This window comes from Ceratotherium simum, chromosome 16 (genome assembly GCF_057802395.1).
Source record: "Ceratotherium simum simum isolate JZ-2026a chromosome 16, ASM5780239v1, whole genome shotgun sequence".
In the NCBI taxonomy this organism is placed as follows: Eukaryota; Metazoa; Chordata; class Mammalia; order Perissodactyla; family Rhinocerotidae; genus Ceratotherium; species Ceratotherium simum.
In genome coordinates, this window is record NC_141915.1 from 55,097,777 (window position 1) to 55,117,267 (window position 19,491).

The 19,491-nt window shown below is 51.6% G+C and overlaps 1 protein-coding gene across 1 annotated transcript in view; it reads left to right on the forward strand.

The window, feature by feature from the left end:
• Positions 1–16,434, forward strand: part of DNAI2 (dynein axonemal intermediate chain 2) — a 32,129-nt gene extending 15,695 nt beyond the window's left edge. Inside the window, exons 7-13 of the mRNA XM_014789212.2 lie at positions 4,112–4,251; positions 5,357–5,479; positions 7,968–8,191; positions 11,846–11,981; positions 12,467–12,613; positions 13,439–13,660; positions 15,714–16,434. Of these exons, the coding sequence (XP_014644698.2) occupies positions 4,112–4,251; positions 5,357–5,479; positions 7,968–8,191; positions 11,846–11,981; positions 12,467–12,613; positions 13,439–13,660; positions 15,714–15,800 (1,079 nt within the window). The 3' untranslated portion in view covers positions 15,801–16,434. The remainder of the gene's footprint in view (positions 1–4,111; positions 4,252–5,356; positions 5,480–7,967; positions 8,192–11,845; positions 11,982–12,466; positions 12,614–13,438; positions 13,661–15,713) is intronic.
• The last annotated feature ends 3,057 nt before the right edge of the window (positions 16,435–19,491 follow it).

Below are 19,491 nucleotides of genomic sequence, written 5' to 3' on the forward strand. Positions count from 1 at the left end.
GATAGTTTTACTGGATTCTTGGTGGATAGATTTTTTCTTTCAGTATTTTGAATATGTCATCCCATTGCCTTCTGGCCTTCATGGTTTCTGATGAAAAATCAGCTGTCACTCTTATTGAGGATCCCTTGTGTGTAATGAGTCATTTTTCCTTGCTGCTTTCGTGATTCTCTCCTTGGCTTTGGCTTTGATTATAATATGTTTAGGTGGGAGTATCTTTGAGCTTATCCTACTTGGAATTCATTTTGCTTCTTGGATATGTATATTAAGGGTTTTCATCAAATATGGGAAGTTTTCAGCCATTATTTCTTCAAATATTCTTTCTGCTCCTTTCTCTCTCCTCTCCTTCTGGGACTTCCATCATGTGTTTCTTGGTATGTTTGATGGTATCCCACAGATCTCTGAGGCTCTTTTCATTTTTCTTCATTCTCATTTCTTTCTGTTTCTCAGACTGGATAATCTCAATTGACACATTCAGATTCAGTGATTCTTCTACCTGCTCAAATATGCTATTGAGTCCCTGTACTGAATTTTTATCTCAGTTAATGTGTTTTTTCAACTCTGGAATTTCTATTTTGTTCATCCTTTTTAAAATAATTCCAATCCTCTTATTGATATTCTTTATTTAGTGAGATCATTTTCCTACTTTCCTTTAGTTCTTTAGATATGGTTTCCTTTAGTTCTTTGAACCTATTTAAAATAGCTATTTTAAAGTCTTTGTCTAGTAAGTCCAACATCTAGGTTTCCTTGGGGACAGTCTCTATTGCTTTTTTCCTTGTGTATGGACCATACTTTCTTGTTTCTTTGTATGTCTTGTAACTTTTTGTTGAAAACTGCTCTTCTCGTATAATATAATGTAGTAACTTTGGAAACCAGATACTCATACCTCCTCAGGTATTGCTGTTTTTTGTAGTTATTGTTGGTTTCTTCAGTGCATTTTCTTTTTTTTTTTTTTTTTTATAATTTTATTTATTTACTTCTCTTCCCCCAAAGCCCCAGTAGATAGTTGTATGTCACAGCTGCACATCCTTCTAGTTGCTGTATGTAGGACTCGGCCTCAGCATGGCCGGAGAAGTGGTGCGTCAGTACACGCCCAGGACCCGAACCCGGGCCGCCAGCAGCAGAGCGCGCACACTTAACCACTAAGCCACGGGGCCGGCCCTTCAGTGCATTTTCTGAACTAATTCTGTGAAGTCTGTATTCTTCGTCATGTGTGACCACTACAGTCTCTGCTTGGTTAGCTTAGTGGTCAGTTAATGATTGGACAGAGATTCTCTTAAACACCTGGAGCCAATAACTCTGCCAGTCTTTGCTGAAGGCCTCTGTGTGTGTGTTTGAGTATGCCTTCAACACTCAGGCAGGCAGTTGTCCACTCTGCCTTCACCTCTGTGCAGAGCCTCAAGGTCAGCCAGAGGAGAGAGCTTCGGGCCTTCTCAGTTCTTTCTTAAGCATGTGCAGAGCCTTGGGCATGCACACATCCCTCCCCATGCATGTGGCCTTCTAGATCCCTAGGAATATGTCAGAGCTTTTCAAAGCCCCTATAGGCATCTTGTTCTCCAGCTTTTCCTTTTAAGCTTTTTGGTTGGCCTACTGTTTGCCCCACCTGTTATCCACCACTTTAGGAAGCTGCAAAGTTAATCAATTGCCTGTAATTATAATTATGTTTAACAATTACCTCAATAAAAAGACTTTTTTCACTGGGCAAGCTCTGAGTCAAGTCAAATACAGATAACCTTGCAAGTGGGATCTTCTGGGGAGCCACCAGACAGGTCAGATAATGACAGTTCTTTGGACAGGAGACTTTGAAAGAGCTCCAGCCCCATTCTGCTCCCACCTGTGGCTGCCAGGCTACTGGTCTTCACCAGGAATGCAAAGTGTTATTTTTCAAGGCTACTGTGGAACTGGAGAGTGCGAGATCTTAACTAGGGCAGATCAAAATGCCACAAAACTCACTGTTCTCACCAAGATTCTGCTGTTTTTCTTGAATCAACGTTCTCTGGATTGAGCAAGCCTTTGGCTAATTTCCAGAGTTCTGAAAAAGTTGATTCTGACCTTTTTTTTTTAACTTAAATTTTTTTTTTTTTTTTTTGGTGAGGAAGCTTGGCCCTGAGCTAACATCTGTGCCCATCTTCCTCTATTTTTTTGTATGTGGGATGCCACCACAGCATGGCTTGATGAGTGGTACATTGGTCTGTGCCCAGGATTCAAACCTGCTAACCCCAAGCTACTGAAGTGGAGCATGTGAATGTAACCACTACGCCACCAGGCCGGCACTGATTCTGACGATTTTTGCTAGTTTTCTCATTGGGTTTATGGAGGAAAGAATTTTCGGAGGTCCTTACTCCACCATTTTTACTGATGGCACACGCAAAAAACTGATTTTTTTTGTGTGTGTGTGAGGAAGATCAGCCCTGAGCTAACATCTATGCCAATCCTCCTCTTTTTGCTGAGGAAGACCGGCCCTGAGCTAACATCTATTGCCAATCCTCCTCCTTTTTCTTTTCCCCTTTTTCTCCCCAAAGCCGCAGTAGATAGTTGTATGTCATAGCTGCACATCCTGCTAGTTGCTGTATGTGGGACGCGGGCTCAGCATGGCCGGACAAGTGGTGCGTCACTGCGCTCCCGGGATCCGAACCCGGGCTGCCAGTAGCGGAGCGCGCACACTTAACCGCTAAGCCACGGGGCCAGCCCCATGATTTTTTTGACCCCTAGTGAACTCAGAAGAAACCTGCCCACATGGGCTCTGAACATTCCTGCCTGCCCTTCACCTCTGGCCCTGAAGCAGCCAGACACTCAATCCTCCTGTCTGCACCCCGGGGCCAGACTCAACCAGGCATGAAAAGGGTTCCCTACCCCTCCTACCTTCACACACTGTCCTACTTCCCCTTTTTCCTTCAAGAGTAGGAACCAGAATGGCTAGGAAACTTCTCAGAAACTCTCTGTGGCCAGGCTGCCTCCTGGCCTTCTGAGGCCTCTGATCTCCCTCTCAGACCTGCTGCCTCCTCTCTAGGGGAGCTGTCAGGCTGTGGAATAGATGTGGGCTCCCGTAAATCTCCCTGCCAAATTATCTAGGTGCTGGGGCTCTAAAAGGCTGAGGCAGAGCCACTTTTCCATGATTTATTCAGGAGCCCTGCCTCGCTCATTATCCATAACCCCTCTCAGTGGCCTTTCATGCAAGCTCAGACGAGCCCAGGCTCAGGCCCTGCAGCTGTAAGATGGACCACAGTGGGCCCCGCCCCTGAGCACTGCTTTGCCCAAGCAGAGCAAACTGAGCTAAAAAAACCCATCTCTGGGCCAGGCTGGTTCAGGGCCAAATTCCTTGGACCTGGATTCCATAGATCAAGACTTATGGATCCAGTAATTTTGTTGTGGTTTTACAAAACCAGCTTTCCTAGAAACAGCTCTGAGTAAGAGGGTGGGTCCTCACTGTACACTATGGGAAAATGAGAACAAAATCTATCAGGATAAAAAATAGATAAGCTTCGAGTCTTTCTGGTGAAGCCGAAGAGGTGGGGCACTGATAATGGACTGCAATAGAGGGCGAAGCTTCCTCTGTGAGTTTCTTTCCCACCAGAGGGAGCAGAGGTACAGAGGATAAAAGGAGGGAGTCGGTGCAGCAGGAGAGATTTGCCCCAATGTTCTTACTTCCCGAGCCTCTCCCTGTGGTGGAGGCACTCCTCTCTTTACCTGGCACTCCATCCTAGGCTCATCCTCAGTCTTAGTTCCCTCTCACTTCCTCCGGGAAGCTTTACCTGACCACCCCCCTGTGTCCCCAGCCAGAGCAATCACAGTACTGGCAGGTCCCCTCCCTGCCTCCCATGGACCGTGCCTGTCCTATTCCCAGTGGCTTCTCCAGGGCCCAGTGTGGTACCCAACGCATGGTAGGGGCTCAACAGAATGAAGGAAGCGTGTACTCAGGGAGTCTTCCCACAGAGATTGGAGCGGGCTCTGGGTGCTGGTTGGAAACTCAGGCTGGTTTGAACCTAGCCCTGATTCTAAAAAACCACATACCCCCCAAACCAAGAGAAGCAGCATCCCTCTATCCTCTGTTCCCTGCACCAGGGAAGGGAGCCTGTGCCCCCGTTCACCTCCCCCTCCCTTTCTCCCCCACCAGCCTGTTGGGACACCCGGAAGGGCAGCTTGGTGGCGGAGCTGTCCACCATTGAGTTCAGCCACCGAGACCCTGTGTACAGCACCATCTGGCTGCAGTCGAAGACGGGCACTGAGTGTTTCTCAGCATCCACGGACGGGCAGGTACTGACAGGCCAGTCTCTGTAGGGGTGAGGGGGTGGGGAGCACAGTAACAGGTAATACAGCACATGCGCATGCACCAAAATCCAAAAGGTACAGAAGGGCAGACAGTGCAACGCCTTCCTCCCACCTCTGCCCGCAAGCCTCCCATCCCCCTCCCATAGGTACCCACTTGCATCCATTGCTTAGTCTGCCTTCAGGAATAGTCTCTGCATACAGAAGCAAACAATCTGTCTTCCTCACTCTCTTTTTGCACACCTTACACATTGATCTGCACTTGATGTTTTTCATTTAGCATTTCTTGAAGATGATTTCATATTTCATAAAGCACAGCCCCATACCTGTTAAGGACTACGTTGGTTATGCCATAATTTATTTAAGGAGTTTGTGTGTGTGTGTGTGTGAGGAAGATCAGCCCTAAGCTAACATCCAATGCCAATCCTCCTCTTTTTTTGCTGAGGAAGATTGGCCCTGGGCTAACATCCGTGCCCATCTCCCTCTACTTTATATGGGACGCCGCCACAGCATGGCTTGACAAGCGGTGCGTTGGTGCGCACCTGGGATCCAAACCTGCGAACCCCGGGCCGCCGAAGTGGAGCGCATGCACTTAACCGCTATGCCACCGGGCCAGCCCCTAAGTAGGTTTTAATATTTTGTTGTTACTAAAAAAATGTAGCAACGAGTGTATTCGTATAGAGATGATTGCACACCTGTGAAGGTACATCTACAGCATACATTCCTGGCAGTGGGATTTCTGGGTCAAAGTATATATGCATTTATAACATTGCTATTTATTGCCATATTGTGGGGAGCCTTTAAGAAGATAGATTCCAGGGCTCGCCCCTGGTGATTTTGATTTAGTCTGTCTGGAGTGAGGCCCCAGCATCTGGATTTTATGAAGCTTGCCCACGACTCTGATGATCAGCTGGGCTTGGACCGTGGACAGTGATTCTCAAAGCATGTTTATTCCTGCAGGTTGCTGGTAGCCCCTGTCACACACTCTTTTGGCCCCAGTGACTGACCCCAGGAAGTTGGAGGTGGTGGGGGAGGCAAAAGCCAGGAGAATTAAGGGACCTCAGGTCTCAAAGTCGCCCCCTCCTCCCATCAGGTCATGTGGTGGGATATCCGAAAATTGAGCCAGCCCACAGAGGTGGTGATCATGGACATCACCAAAAAGGAACAGCTGGAAAATGCCTTGGGGGCCATCTCCCTGGAGTTCGAGTCTACTTTGGTGAGCGTCCCTTCCTCTCCCTTCCCTGACTTCCACTGCTGGAGCAGCTGGAGCCAAGGGCAGGCTGTGGCTCGTGCATCAGATGCTGTGGACCCTGGGCTGCTTCTTACCTGGGGCACCGGACTGCTCCAGGGAGGGCCATCCGCATTGTGGTCATCCTGGACCTCTGTGGTCTTTACAACAACTTGCCAGCAGGGGGCAGCAGAGCTTCTTGAGGAAAGAAGCCACTCTGAGTCCCACAAAGTCACTTGCTGACAGGACAGGATTCCAGAAAAGCCTCATTCTCTGGGAAGAGGCCTGCCCAGGACCAACATCAGGAGGCCACACCCTGCCTCTGCCCCTGCCTCATGTGGGACCCTGTGCTGGTCCCTTCACTTCCAGTAGGGAAAGAAAGAGGTGATGGAGAGGGAAATGAAATCAGAGGGGGCTCCTTGGAAAACCAGAGCACGGGCGTAATTAAGGCATTTAGTAACTGAGAAGGAACAGTAAAGAAATATGAAAGCAGTAATGTGAATGCGTTAGAGGAGGGAAGCTCCTAGAAGCAGCAAATGAAGACTCCCTCCAAAGCAAGAAAACAAATTTCCCAGATGGCTCTTGGCTTGGGCCAGTTCCTGGTTTATGTCTCACTGAGGCCCAGGCCTGGCTCCCCCTTAGGATTGTCACTGGTTTGCCTCCGGGCCATGTGACATCATTCCTAGACCTTTGGGAGGTGGAGGTGCTCTGGCCTCACCCCCTGCCCTTGGAGTCCTCACCCTAGGCTGGGGGATGAGTGTTGATGGGGTGAAATGGAAGACAATTTAACTGACCCCAACCCTAGATGTGGTCGGGATGGGAGGACTCAGAAAAACATTCTGTTCCGGAATCATGGATTTCTAGGCCAAGTGCTAGATGTAATGACCCTGCCACCACTAGTCCCCACCTCCCCGACGCCTGTCACTGAGTGCACCCTGTGTGCTTGACACTCGTAACTGCCTTACATGATGAGCTTGTGTGAACATCCATGACCATCTTGTGAGGTAACATTATTATCTCGACTTTCCAGATGAATAAAATGAGTCTTAGTGAGGTAAGTCACGTGCTCTAGAACACGGTGGAGCTGGGGCTCAACTCGAAGGCCCAGGCTCACCACCCCAACCCCACCAAGAAGTCTGAGGCCAGAGGCATGACGGGCCGTCGAGATCTGGGTAGCTCATCTCCCTTACTAGCCTGCAGGAGCCCTGTAGTTCATTACTTACTTTTCTGGGCTTCTCAAGCTGTGTCTTCACCTCCCTTTGATCTTCAACTTGTAACCCAGTTGTTTTTCTTTTTAATTGTGGTAAAAATCACATAACATAAAATGTACCATCTTAACCATTTTTAAGTGTACAATTCAATAGTGTTAAGTATATTCACATTGCTATGCAACGGATCTCCAGAAGTTTTTCATCTTGCAAAACTGAAACTCTGTAGCTATTAAACAACATCTCCCCACTTCTCTCCCTCTCCCTCAGCCCCTGGTTACTACTCTCCTTTCTGTCTATATGACTTTGACTACTCTAGGTACCTCATATAAGTGGAATCATATGGTATTTGTCCTTTTGTGACTGGCTTATTTCACTTAGCATAATGTCCTCAAGGTTCATCCACATTATAGCATGCATCAGAATTTCCTTCCTTTTTAAGGCCAAATAATATTCCATTGTATGGACCTACCACATTTTGTTTATCCATTCATCTGTCGATGGGCACTTGGGTTGCTTCCACCTCTTAGCTGTTGTGAATAAAGATGCTGTGAACACAGGTGTACAGTGTAGCCCAGTGTTGCAGGGAGTAGCTAGAGGCTGGGGGGAGCTCTTCTAGATGCATGTTTTATATCATTCATTCAATCATTTACTTTATCTGTAAACAGACATTCAGGATCTTTTTTTTTTTTTTTTTTTTTTTGGTGAGGAAGATCAGCCCTGAGCTAACATCCATGCCAATCTTCCCCTTTTGGTGAGGAAGACTGGCCCTGGGCTAACATCTGTGCCCATCTTCCTCCACTTTATATGGGACGCCGCCACAGCATGGCCTGACAAGCAGTGCATTGGTGCGCACCTGGGATCCGAACCAGGGCCGCCAGCGGAGGAGCACGCGCACTTAACCGCTACACCGTGGGACCAGCCCCCAGACATTCAGGATCTTTATGGCAAAATGCCTAGTGGGCACAGTGGTGCTACATGAAGAGAGGGATGAGACTCTCCAGGGACTAGAAGAGTCATGGAGGGCTTCATTAACTATGGGGCCCATAGGTTCTAAAGAAGGGTGGGATCTGACGAGGCTGGGAAGAGTGGGGCGGTTCCCTAGGAGGGGGTGGGGCACATCCTGAGCAAAGGCTTAAACAGAGGGTCCTTCCAGCACCTTCGCAACCCCTACCCCTGCCCCTCCCCAGCGGGCCGCTCACCACGTTGGCTAAGCCCTGAGCTGATGTTTCATGGAGGCTTCCACTCCTATGTCACCTCCTCCACAGCCAACCAAGTTCATGGTGGGCACCGAGCAGGGCATCGTCATCTCCTGCAACCGCAAGGCCAAGACGTCGGCTGAGAAGATCTTGTACACCTTCTCGGGCCACCACGGCCCCATCTATGCCCTCCAGAGAAACCCCTTCTACCCAAAGAACTTCCTGACCGTCGGCGACTGGACTGCCCGCATCTGGTCGGAAGACAGCCGGGAGTCGTCCATCATGTGGACCAAGTAATGGAGGAGGTTGGGGATGGGAGGGGGAGGTGAGGAGTGGAGGGGACAGAGGGGGCCCAGCCCAGCCCAAGAGCGCCCTGAGCTTCCATGTGTCCACCCGTAAAATGGAGAAAAGCCCCCTCCACAAACACCTGAGTTTATGCTAGGAAATGGCTTGATTCAGCCACTTCACAAAGGAATATGCTTCAAACCGCCTGGGTTAGTAATGATAACAGCCATGGGATAATTTTCGTAACCCTCAAGACAGCCATAGGTAGCCTCGCTCTTCTCACCACCTCACTGTGTTAGGAAACTGAACTACGGGGAGGCAAAGCCACTTGCTCCTGGTCTCCCAGATGGCGAGGAGCAGAGCTGGGGTTTGAACCCAGGCAGCTTGAACTGAGAATCTGGGCACCTCCTCAGGACAGCCTGGTGGGTCTCCTCTCCTATGAGAGTGGGTGGAGAGGAGCAGAGAGGGAGTCTGGGACAGAGCTGTGAGACTGTAATTAGAACAGAGAAGCTTGGGGCTCTCGCCCAGCCTGCCCAGAGAGAGGCCAAGGGGATGCCGTGAGACTGAGACCCCTGGGGACAGTCCCACTGCCCCTGGGTGAGCCGGAGAGAGCCACACCTCACATAGATGCCGCAGTGCTGGCAGAACCAAGAGACCAGAGCAGAGGTGTGGGGCTGGGGGACGGGTGCCCTCCTAGCCTTCATGTGTGTGAATCTGGGGTTCATTTCCAGCTCATGCAATCACTCTCCTGCAATGTCCATGCCGCCGTGGACCCGAATGGACCTCTTTGGTTCTAGTGGTTCCCAAATCTGGTTGCATCAGGATCTCCTGGGAGGAGTTCTTTATTTAAATCCAGATTCCAGATCCCCAGCCATGGAGGTCCTGCTGTATTGGATCTTGGGTTTGGCCCAGGAATGGGTGTGTTAAGGAGCTCCCCCAGGCTTATGATTCAGCAATTTTGCTTTTGGAGCAGAAATCTGGTCCAATCTCCCCATTCTGCAGGGGTGGAAATGGAGGCCCAGAGGGCAGCGCTCTGTTCTAAGTCACATAGCAAGTTAAAGGGCTCTGTGTCACCTACCCAGGGTCTGGGTGAAAGTGGAGCCTTCCCAACACTCTTTGGATCCTGCAGGTGTTCAGGGTATGTGCTAAGGAGAGGGGAGAGCCGTGGATGATGAGCAGAGCACCCTCCCTCGCCTTCGGCCTTTCTCCAGGCCGGTTCCTGGAGGGCGTTGGTGGGCCTGTGTCCTACAGCCTGTGTGGCTCCCTCCCTCTCCTCCTGTGTAGGACTGAACAGACTTAGCAAATAAAATACAGGATGCCCAGTTAAACTTGAATTTCAGAAAAAACAAAGACTGATTTTTTGATTATGTCCCATGCAATATTGAGGACATACTTACACCAAAAATTATTCATTGTTCGTCAAAAATCTCCAGATAGTTTCTTTTGTCCTGATAATTTCTCCCCCTGTGGCCTAGCTGTTCACACAATTAGTTGCAAAGGAGGCTGGGAAATGTGGTCTCTGGCTCGGCCACCACGGGCCCAGCTGCATCACTGCAAATTTTAGACATAGACATCATTATGTTTATTATACTCATTCTCTTTTTGAGAGTTTTATGCTCCAAGGAGGATGGTGGCATTAACAAGAAGATATATCAGAAAACATGCTTGAGAAGAAATTTCAGCCGCCAAGCACCAGGCTCTGTTATGTATCTTTGCAATATCCGCTTCCCACTACCATCAGCCCCCGAGCCCGGTCCATTTCCTGCTCTACCATCCAGCTGTATGAGAGGAAATCTAGGACTTATTCTCACATCTTTCTTGCCTCACCATCTAAATCCAAGTCCTGACAGTCTCATCTCATGTATATATATATATATTCTAAACCATTTTATTGAAGTATAATTGACATGTAAAAATCTGTCCATACTCCACGCGTACAGCTCTATGAGCCTGGGGTAAGCACACGCCTGTGAAACCATCAGCACCATGGAGGCCAGAGACACATCCATCACCTCCATCCCACCTCCTTTATTATAATTATCTGTGTGCACTAAGAACACTTAACATAAGATTTTCCCTCTTATCAAATTTTAACTATACGGCACAGTCTTGTTAGCCATAGGCACTCGGCTGTACAGTAGATCTCAAGAACGTATCGCGTATAACTGTAACTTTGTACCCTTTGACCATCACCTCTCCATTTCTCCCTCCCTCCAGCCTCTGGCAACCTATTTTCTGCCGCGATGAGTTTGACTTTTATAGATTTCACATATAAGTGAGACATACAGTATTTGTCTTTCTGAGTCTGGCTTATTTCACTTTGTAATGTCCTCCAGGTTCGTCTATGTTGTTGCAAATGTCAGGATCTCCTTTTTTAACGTTGAATAATATTCCATTGTATGTATATGCCACATTTCCTTTATCCATTCACCCATCGATGGACATTTAGGTTGTTTCCATATCTTGGCTATTGTGATGCTGCAATGGACATGGGACTGCAGGTATCTCTTCAAGATCCTGTTTTCATTTCCTTTGGATAAATACCCAGAAGTAGAATTGCTGGATCATATGGCAGTTCTATTTTTAATTTTTTGAGGAACCTCCGTACTATTTTCCATAGTGGCTGCACCACTTTACATTCCCACCCACAGTGCACAAGGGCTCCCTTTTTTCTCCATATCCTCACCAACATTTGTCTTTTGTTTTTCTAACGATAGGCATTCTACCAGGCGTGAGGTGGTGTCTCACTGTGGTTTGGATTGGCATTTCCCTGATGATTAGTGATGTTGAACACCTCCTCATGTGCTTGTTGGCCGTTTGTATGTCTTCTTGGGGAAACATCTGTTCAGGTCCTTTGCCCATTCTTTAATTGGGCTATTTGTTCCTTTGCTGTTGATTTATATGAGCTCCTTATATATTTTGGATATTAACCCCTTACCAGATAGATGGTTTGCAAATATTTTCTCCCATTCCATAGGTTGCCTTTTCATTTTGTCAGTTGTTTCCTTTGCTGTGCAGAAGCTTTTTATGTTGATGTAGTCCCACTTCTTTATTTTTGCTTTCGTTGCCTGTGCTTTTGGTGTCATATCCAAATATTCATTGCCAAGACCAATGTCAAGGAGCTTTTTCCCTATGTTTTCTTCTAGGAGTTTTATGTCGTACATTTAAGTTTTCAATTCATTATGAGTTGATTTGTGTATATAGTGTAAGATAAGGGTCCAATTTCATTCTCCACTGCAGAAATCTTTGAAATCTAGATTAAATCAAGTAGGAAGTATAACACTCCCCTAATCTCAATATTATGAAGTTTTCTGGGCACGTCTTTCCTCTGACTCCTTTCAGTGAGTCCCACAGCTGGGGAACTGGGCCCAGATCCAGCAACAAGTATCTGTTCCCTCAAGTTAGCTGTGGAGAAACGCCAGTGGCCAGCCCATGAGAAGGACCATACCCAGAGCCCTTTAAAGTGCGTACCATGAGCTGTGGGTGGGTGAGGTTGGCAAGGCTAGAAGTCAGACACAAGGAAGAACTTCCTGCCCAGCAATGAGACCCAGGAGCCTGAGAGGGGCTGGGTGAGCAGGCTGGGTGAGCAGGCTCCGCGGCCTCTCTGTCCATCCAACCACAGCCACAGCGGTCCCTGACTGGTGGCCCCCGGCTCCCCACAGGTACCACATGGCTTACCTCACCGATGGCGCCTGGAGCCCGGTAAGGCCGGCAGTTTTCTTTACCACCAAGATGGACGGGACTCTGGACATCTGGGACTTTGTGTTCAAGCAGTGTGACCCCGCCCTCAGCCTGAAGGTCATGTACACCTCCCTCCCCATGCATCCAGGCCCTCCAGCCCTGGTGGCATGACAGAATCACCTGGGGGAAATTAAAAAAGCAGATGCCTGCCTCTCCTCCCACCAGGCCTATTCCTTCAGAAGCCCTGGGCCTGGGCTCCTGGCAGCTGACCCTTCCAGCCAGGGCTAATGTTATCATATTAGTTATCATAACCAGAGCCTAGACCCGCTGGCCGGGGCCATGGAGGGCAGGGGGTTTGGGAAACTGCGGGAAGAATGTGGGCTGGACTGAAGGGGTGGGGTAAGGTGGGAGAAGAGGCTGGGGGCGAAGGGTCTTGACAGCCAATCTCAGAGTGTGAACTTCATCCTGTGGGTCTGGGGGAGTCACCCAGGGTGTCTGAATGGGGCTGCTTGGCTAAGCCTCCCCAGGGGCAGGTAATCAGACAAAGGGTTACTCTGCTCCTCTCTCCTCCCCCACCCGGGTCTGCCTGACCCCTCCAACAGGTGTGTGACGAGGCCCTCTTCTGCCTCCGGGTGCAGGACAACGGGTGTTTCATCGCCTGTGGCTCCCAGCTCGGGACAGCCACACTGCTGGAGGTCTCACACGGGCTCTGCACCCTCCAGAGGAATGAGAAGAACACAGCTTCTTCCGTGAGTGCCTGGTGCCAGGGGCGAGGGGCACTCCAGTCACGTCTTGACCTGGCCCCATGGCAGAGCAGGCCAGTCAGAGAAAAACATACGGCCCCTCCCTTTCCCCTCCTGGGAAATGGGTGGACATTGTCGGGGAGGCAGCGTGGTGTCCTGAAATGAGCACAGTAAGCGGATGTTAGGAGTGTCTGAATCTGCCCTGGCTCAGCCACTAAGCAGCTAAGTGGCCCTGAACAAGTCGCCTTTCCTCTCCAGGCTTCCATTTTTCAGCTGCAAATCAAAGTGGTTTGACTAGGTCAGTTGGTCTAGTTGCAAACAATATATTTTTTTGCAGCAGAACCTGTCAAACGAAGGCTTGGGAGAATGGCAATAGAGAGGACAGAGGGAAGGGGGCTGCCCTGGGGACGGGGCGCCAGGGGCTGAGATCCGCCACTGCACCCCACCCTGGCGGGTAGCCCTGGGGCGTCACGGCCCCAGAACCGTGGGGCACGCTGTGGAGCTGACAGCCCTGGCTCCGCCTGAGGTTGTGGTCCCACTGCGGAGCTGGTCCTTCGTGGGCCCACGGCCGCCATGTTGCACAACTCCAGAGGACGTTCTTCACGCTGTCGTCCATGTTCTGGGAACTCCTTGGAATTGAGTAACTTGGCGTCCCTGCTCCCGCCTTCTGACCCCAATATTTAGCCCTCCTTTCTCGCTATTAGCCCTGAGTATAGACCTCTTTGGGGGCTGCCTTGAGTAGAGCTGGGAGACTCCAGCCTGGCCCCTGTGCTGGGAGCCACTGGCTGCCCACCCTCTTCCCACGAGCCTCTCTCTCCCCGTGTACCCCAGATATTTGAGCGCGAGACCCGGCGGGAGAAGATTCTGGAGGCGAGGCACCGAGAGATGCGGCTGAAGGAGAAAGACAAAGTGGAGGGCAGGGATGACGACCTGAGGGAGGAGCAGCCCGCCGTCAACCTGGAGGAGCTGGTCTCCAAGGCCGAGGAGGAGTTCTTTGACATCATCTTCACGGAGCTGAAGAAGAAGGAGGCGGAAGCCATGAAGTCCAAGCTTGTAGGGGCCTTGAGCGGGGGCCTGGGTGGGCCGGGTGGGAGCCAGGGCGCCTGAGTTCTGCCTGCTTGCTGACCTCCTGGGTGACCTTGAGCAAGTAGCCTTACCAGGTGGACCTTCATTTGTCCACCTGGCAAATGGGAGGAATTCCTCTCTTCCTCCTGAGGAATCCTCAGTCTCCAAACAGACTTCAGGCTCTGTGAGAGTAGGAGTCGTGCTCCTTGCTTCTTGGAATGCTCTTCCCACCAGTGGGCACCTTGAACATGCGTGTGACCGCCTGAATGAGGATCCCGGGCTAAGTGAGCTGTCAGATGAGTGAGCCTTGGGGCCCGCAGAGGAGGGACTGTGAAATCTGTGGTGTGGCGTGTGGAGGGCGTGCTGCTCACCCTGCCTGGTGTCAGGGGTGGTTTGTGCTGAGCTCATCCCCATGGCCCCAGCTTTAAAGCACTTTCTCACTGTAACGCCTGGCCCGGTCACTGTACTTCTCGGCTCCTGAATTTTCATCTGGAGAAGGAGGAGATTGAGCTATAAAGATGGTGTCTGGTCACTTCCCAGGCCGTCCTCTGTACCAGGGGACAGAGGAAGAAAAGGCATTGTCAGTCTGGGCCATCGCCTTTAGGGGCCCACAGACAAGATGCTAAGATGTGAACAAGTGAGAGAACAGCACGGAAGGAAAAGAACAAGCGAGTGTATGCCAGTATCTACCCTTGTGAGCAGGACCGACTACATAATTTGGGGGCATGGCCCAGTGCAAAATGAAAATGTGGGGCGCCGTGTTCAAAAAGTATTGAGAAGTTTGATGGAGGCCGGCCCTGTGGCCTAGTGGTTAAGTTCAGCACGCTCTGCTTTGGCAGCCTGGGTTTGGTTCCCTGGTGTGGACCTACACCACTTATCAGTGGCCATGCTGATGACCCACATACAAAATAGAGGAAGACTGGCAACAGATGTTAGCTCAGGGCAAATCTTCCTCAGCAAAAAAAAAGAAAAAACAAAAAGGATTGAGAAGTTCAAGATAATGGCAGCAGAACGTTAAAGCAAGTGTGGGGCCCTTGTGAGCACAGGCCCCATGTGACCGCATGGGCCACCCCCCCACCCCACGACACCAGCCCTGCTTGCACATCTGTGTGGCACGTTGTCAGGCACTAATGGAGTGGTCAGGGTGACGGAAGACGGGTGAGCACATGGGGAAGATAATCAGTTTCATCTCGTGACTTCTTCCCTCTTCTGTCCCCCTCACCCCCACAATGGGGTAGGGCCAGGCTGTGATTTCTGCCAGAAGTACTTGGAGACGAGCAGCTCCATTCTCATGCTATCTGTGTGACACAGGCGGGGCAGGGAGTTCCCTCCGTTTATGGCAGAGGCGAGACTGTTGTCCTGGCTTTCTGACCCGCAGCTGCGGGCTCCTCCCACCCACACCTCTGGGCCCTCCAGCCCCCAGAGGATGATGCCGACATTGACCCCCTTCTGCGGTGCGCTGCGGCTGACAGACACCATGCTGATGCTGGAGGTCCTGAACGTGCTCCTCACAGCAGCCTGAACTCTCTAGACGGAGAAGCCGAGCCTCAGAAGGGGTTAAGGTTCACAGAACTGGCCCCCTCCCTCTCTGCCAGCCACACAAGTCCCGCCTCTCTCCTAGTTTTGTGCAGTTGGCCAGAAATTCTGGGGTCAGAGCTGATAAAGCAGCACTGGGTCCTTACACCCATTATGTCTCATCCCGGCCACAGCCCTGTGAAGAATCATGTCCATTTTACAGGGGAGGGGACCAAGGAGACCCAGGAGGAGCTAGCCCGAGGTTACCCAGTCAGCAAGCGACAGAAGCAGGACTTGTACCCAAGTCTGTTGGACGCCCAAGGCCGTGCCCGCTGTCCACACCCGCTGGCCCTGAGCACCCACTAGGCCCTCACGGCCATGGCGCTGGCCGCAGGGTCTTCTGGGCGCTCGGCAATCCAGGCCTTGGCCCGTTAGCTGTTTTTGGCCTCAAGGGGTTAATTTTCTGGGGTGCAGGGGAGGCCTGCCCCCACCCCACACACAATTCTGCGCTGTCTTTTCTTGGCAGGAACAGCCAAGTCTGGAGACAGACCAGGAGGTGGAGGGACAGGACGAAGGGGAGGAAGAAGGAGGTGATGAGGAGACTCCAGCCTAGAAGGTCAGCCCTGACTGCAGCCCCACTCACCAACGTGCCTCCGTTTCCCACCCCTGGCACTGCCCTGGTTTTACAAGTAGGGGCTGAGCTCCTCCAAGTGTCACTGCGGGGAGGGCCCTGACTCAGCCCTCACGCCCCACAGATCGCTGGCTCACACTGACTCACTGAGCCGAGTCCCCAGTGAGCCCCTGGAGGGAGGGAAGGGGCAGGGCTCATCCCTCAGCTGGAGCCCCTCGTCTCAGCCACCCCGAGCACACCCCGGGCACACCCTGGCCGACTCGGTCCCACACGGCCTTTCAGGCTGGCCCTGCATGGTCTCTTGGATTCAGCTTCTCGAGAGCTTCCCCAGCAATCATTTTCTCTCACAAGCTTGCGAAGCCTGGGCTGGGCTCACCACGGCCCTGGCGGGGCCTTGGAAAGACCTGTGGGTGGGGAAGGGGTCCCTCCTTCTTCCTTAGTGACCCTCCCACCCACATACACCTCAGGAACAGAAAGTCTGTCCACTTCTGAAATGTCTTCCCAAGTAACTTCCCCGGGCATGTTTACCTCCAAGGGGGTGAACCAAGCTTGGTTGTTATTGTGCACCGCAAGCTTTCTGTTACCTTAATCCCTGTAACATTAAATTAATGACAACAGTGCTAACAATTAGTGCTTACTACGCATCCTGCGCTAAGAGCTTCTCATGTTATCCCATGTAAGTCTCTTTAAAGTCCCTGGAAGGTTTGTACTCTGACGATCTTTACTCTACAGAGGAAGAAACCGGTTCCGGGAGAGGTGTGGGGACCTGCCCACGTCACAGAGCTAGTGAAGGGCAGAGGGGGTACAGGAGCCCAGAAAGCTCATTGCTGCCCCTACACAGTCAACGGTGGGCCGGGCGCTGTGCAGGGCCCATGGGGGCTCCAGGATGGGCAGTGAGCTGCCCTGAAACCATGGCACAGCAGGGCACTCGGTGACCATTGCCAGAACTGTTGGTAGGGCAAGAGGGCACCTCAGACCAGCTTTGCACCAGAAGTCCTCTGACCACCTTCATTCCGTGGGTGTCAGGTGGTCCTGACAGGGACCCAAAGTGTCCTTTTAAAAATGCTTGTGTTAAGAATCTTACTGGGGAGGGAGCCAGGGCCAGCCACCCCTTGTGCCCAACGGAAAAAAAAAAAACATTGAGTTGCCACTGTGACTAAACCTTGATAAAATAATCATTGCAGGTCACATTTATTGAGCATTCGATCTTCTCAATAGCCCCAGAAGGAATGCTATCACCGTCTTAATCCCTGAGTCACGGATGTGCCAAGCGAGACCCAGAGAGAGGGAGTAAGTTGCCTGAATCTCCTGGGAGCGAGTGGCAGAGCTGGACCTCAGACCACAGTCCTGGCCCTAGAGCTTCCGCCCGTACGTGCTCCGTTCCCGGGTCTCCCGGGAAGAGGGGTGGGCCGGCCGGGGTTCCGCTCCCTGCCCCGCGTTGCCACCCAAGCAGAGGATGCCCACACATCACACATCCTGCTCTGCACAGTCTCCTGTGATAGGCCTCACTGTGCGAGGACACAGGGAGCCCCAGAGCTTCCATGGATCGGTGGTTTCAACTGAGGGTGATTTTTGCCCCTGATGGGACACTTTGCCGTGTCTGGGGACATTTTGGATTGACATAACTGGTTGGAGGGTGCTGCTGGCATCCAGTGGGTAGAGGCCAGGGATGCTGCTCAACATCCTACAGCAGACAGGATAGCCCCACCACAAAGAATGATCCGGCCCAAAATGTTACTAACGCTGAGGTGGAGAAACCTGACTTAGAGAGAAAATCTATCCAAGTGAAATGTCTCAGGAGAAAGTCAGAGCTCCCTATTGCGTTAGCACGGGCACACCAGTGGACCCCTCAGTGAGCTGCTGGGACGATGAGCTCCAAGAGGGAACATTCTTTTGCTGTACTAGAATTTTGGCCTTTGGCTTGTGCTTGCAAAGGCGGGCCACTGCTGGGCCTGCAAACCCTTCGCTGTGGGTACAGAGAGCGCCACTGTGCCAGAATGGCATTTGAGGAATGGGCGTGGGAGAGGAGAGGAGGGCCCGCAGACATCGCTGGGCAAAGAGGGGTGTGAGCTCTGTGGATGCGATGCCCTCGCTGCCCATCCTCACAGCCATGACCTTCACCTCCTCATTCACCAGCCTCACCAGGAACCTGTTGCTTAGTCTCTCCCAAGGGGAGCAAAACAAAACCACAATGCATCATTGGAGAACCAAAGGCCACAGGAAAACTCCACCGCCGCGGGCGTGGACTGTGGAATGCCGTGGACAGGGCCTGGGTGCAGCGACACATCCAAGCAGGGTCAAAAAGTGGTGGAAGCAGCGGCCAGACCTGAGCGTCCACAGCACCGTTAGGTCCCTCCTGACCATGTGCACCTGGGTGAGAGCGTGCTCCTTCTCTTGGACCTGTTCTGCTCAGCTGATTTCACTCACAAATATGCCTCTTAGCTGATGATGCTTCAGCATGCAGCCGTGACAGCCCAGTGGGCTACGACGGGACTCACCGTCCCACATTCCCTTCTGTGTGGCAACTGGGTACAGCCTAGGGCAGGACTCTGGAGAAGGGCCCCCTTGCCTTTGTTACAAACAAAATAAAGCGCTCCCTGGGGTCCAGAGACCCCTAGAATGACGCTGACCCCTGGGGGGAGGAAAAGGTGACTGCTGGTTACCCACAGGGTCAAATCAGCACCCCCTTTTGGCTCTTCCCTGGTCCCTAGAACCAGAGACCCAGGAGCCACACCTCTGTGTGCTAAGGGCCTGCGGGATGGAAATGGGAACGGTGGACAGAGGCGGGGTTTTATGGAGCTTACAGGCAGGCGAAAGGGTCTGGATTTGAAGCCTGCGTCCAGCTCAGGCACTTGCCCTCGGGGTAACGGTGCCCTCACTCAGCACTGTGCCAGGTGCTGGCCACAGAATGGCAGGTACCGGCCACAGAGCCACAGGTACTGGCCATGAAGTGGCGAATGAACCAGACACAGACTCTGCTGTCCCAGAGCTTGTACACTAATGGGAGAGACAGAGAGCTGACAAATACACAGACAAATATAGATTGACAGTTGTGCAAAGTCACATTTTAAGGGAAAGCACAAGGTGCTATGAGAGGGATAATAGGAGGAACTAACCTAGACTCTAGTGGGGAAGGAGCTGTCGGGGAGCCCTTGGCGAGAAAGTGACAATGAAGCTGAGAGCCAGAACGAGTTTGAGGCAGCCAGGTGGTGTGTGTGCACGTGCGTGTGCATCTGTGTGCACGTGTATGCACACCTGTGATTATGGGGATGTACAGTGGAGGGGGCGTTCCAGGCAGAGGAGAGAAGACAGCTGGTGCTGCTGTGTTTGACCAAGTGGGAGAAGTCAGTGTGGTGAGCGAAGTCTGGAGAGACGGGAAGTGAGCCTGGAGAACGCAAGGGGCCAGGTGGGCAGGGCCGTGAAGGTCCCATTAAGGATTTTGACCTTTCTTCTAAGATCATTGAGAAGCGGGGGAGTGATGTGATCAGATTTGTATCTTTACAAAATCACTGGACTGCTCCTGGATGATGGCCTGGAGGGAGGCAGCACAGAGACCGGCTGGGAGGACGTCGGGGTGTAGGGTGAGAGAAGGTGACAGCTTGGAGCCAGGCAATGGCTATGGGGTTACTTATCTCTCTTACCTACCTTGGGGGATCATTTAGGGGAGTAAATG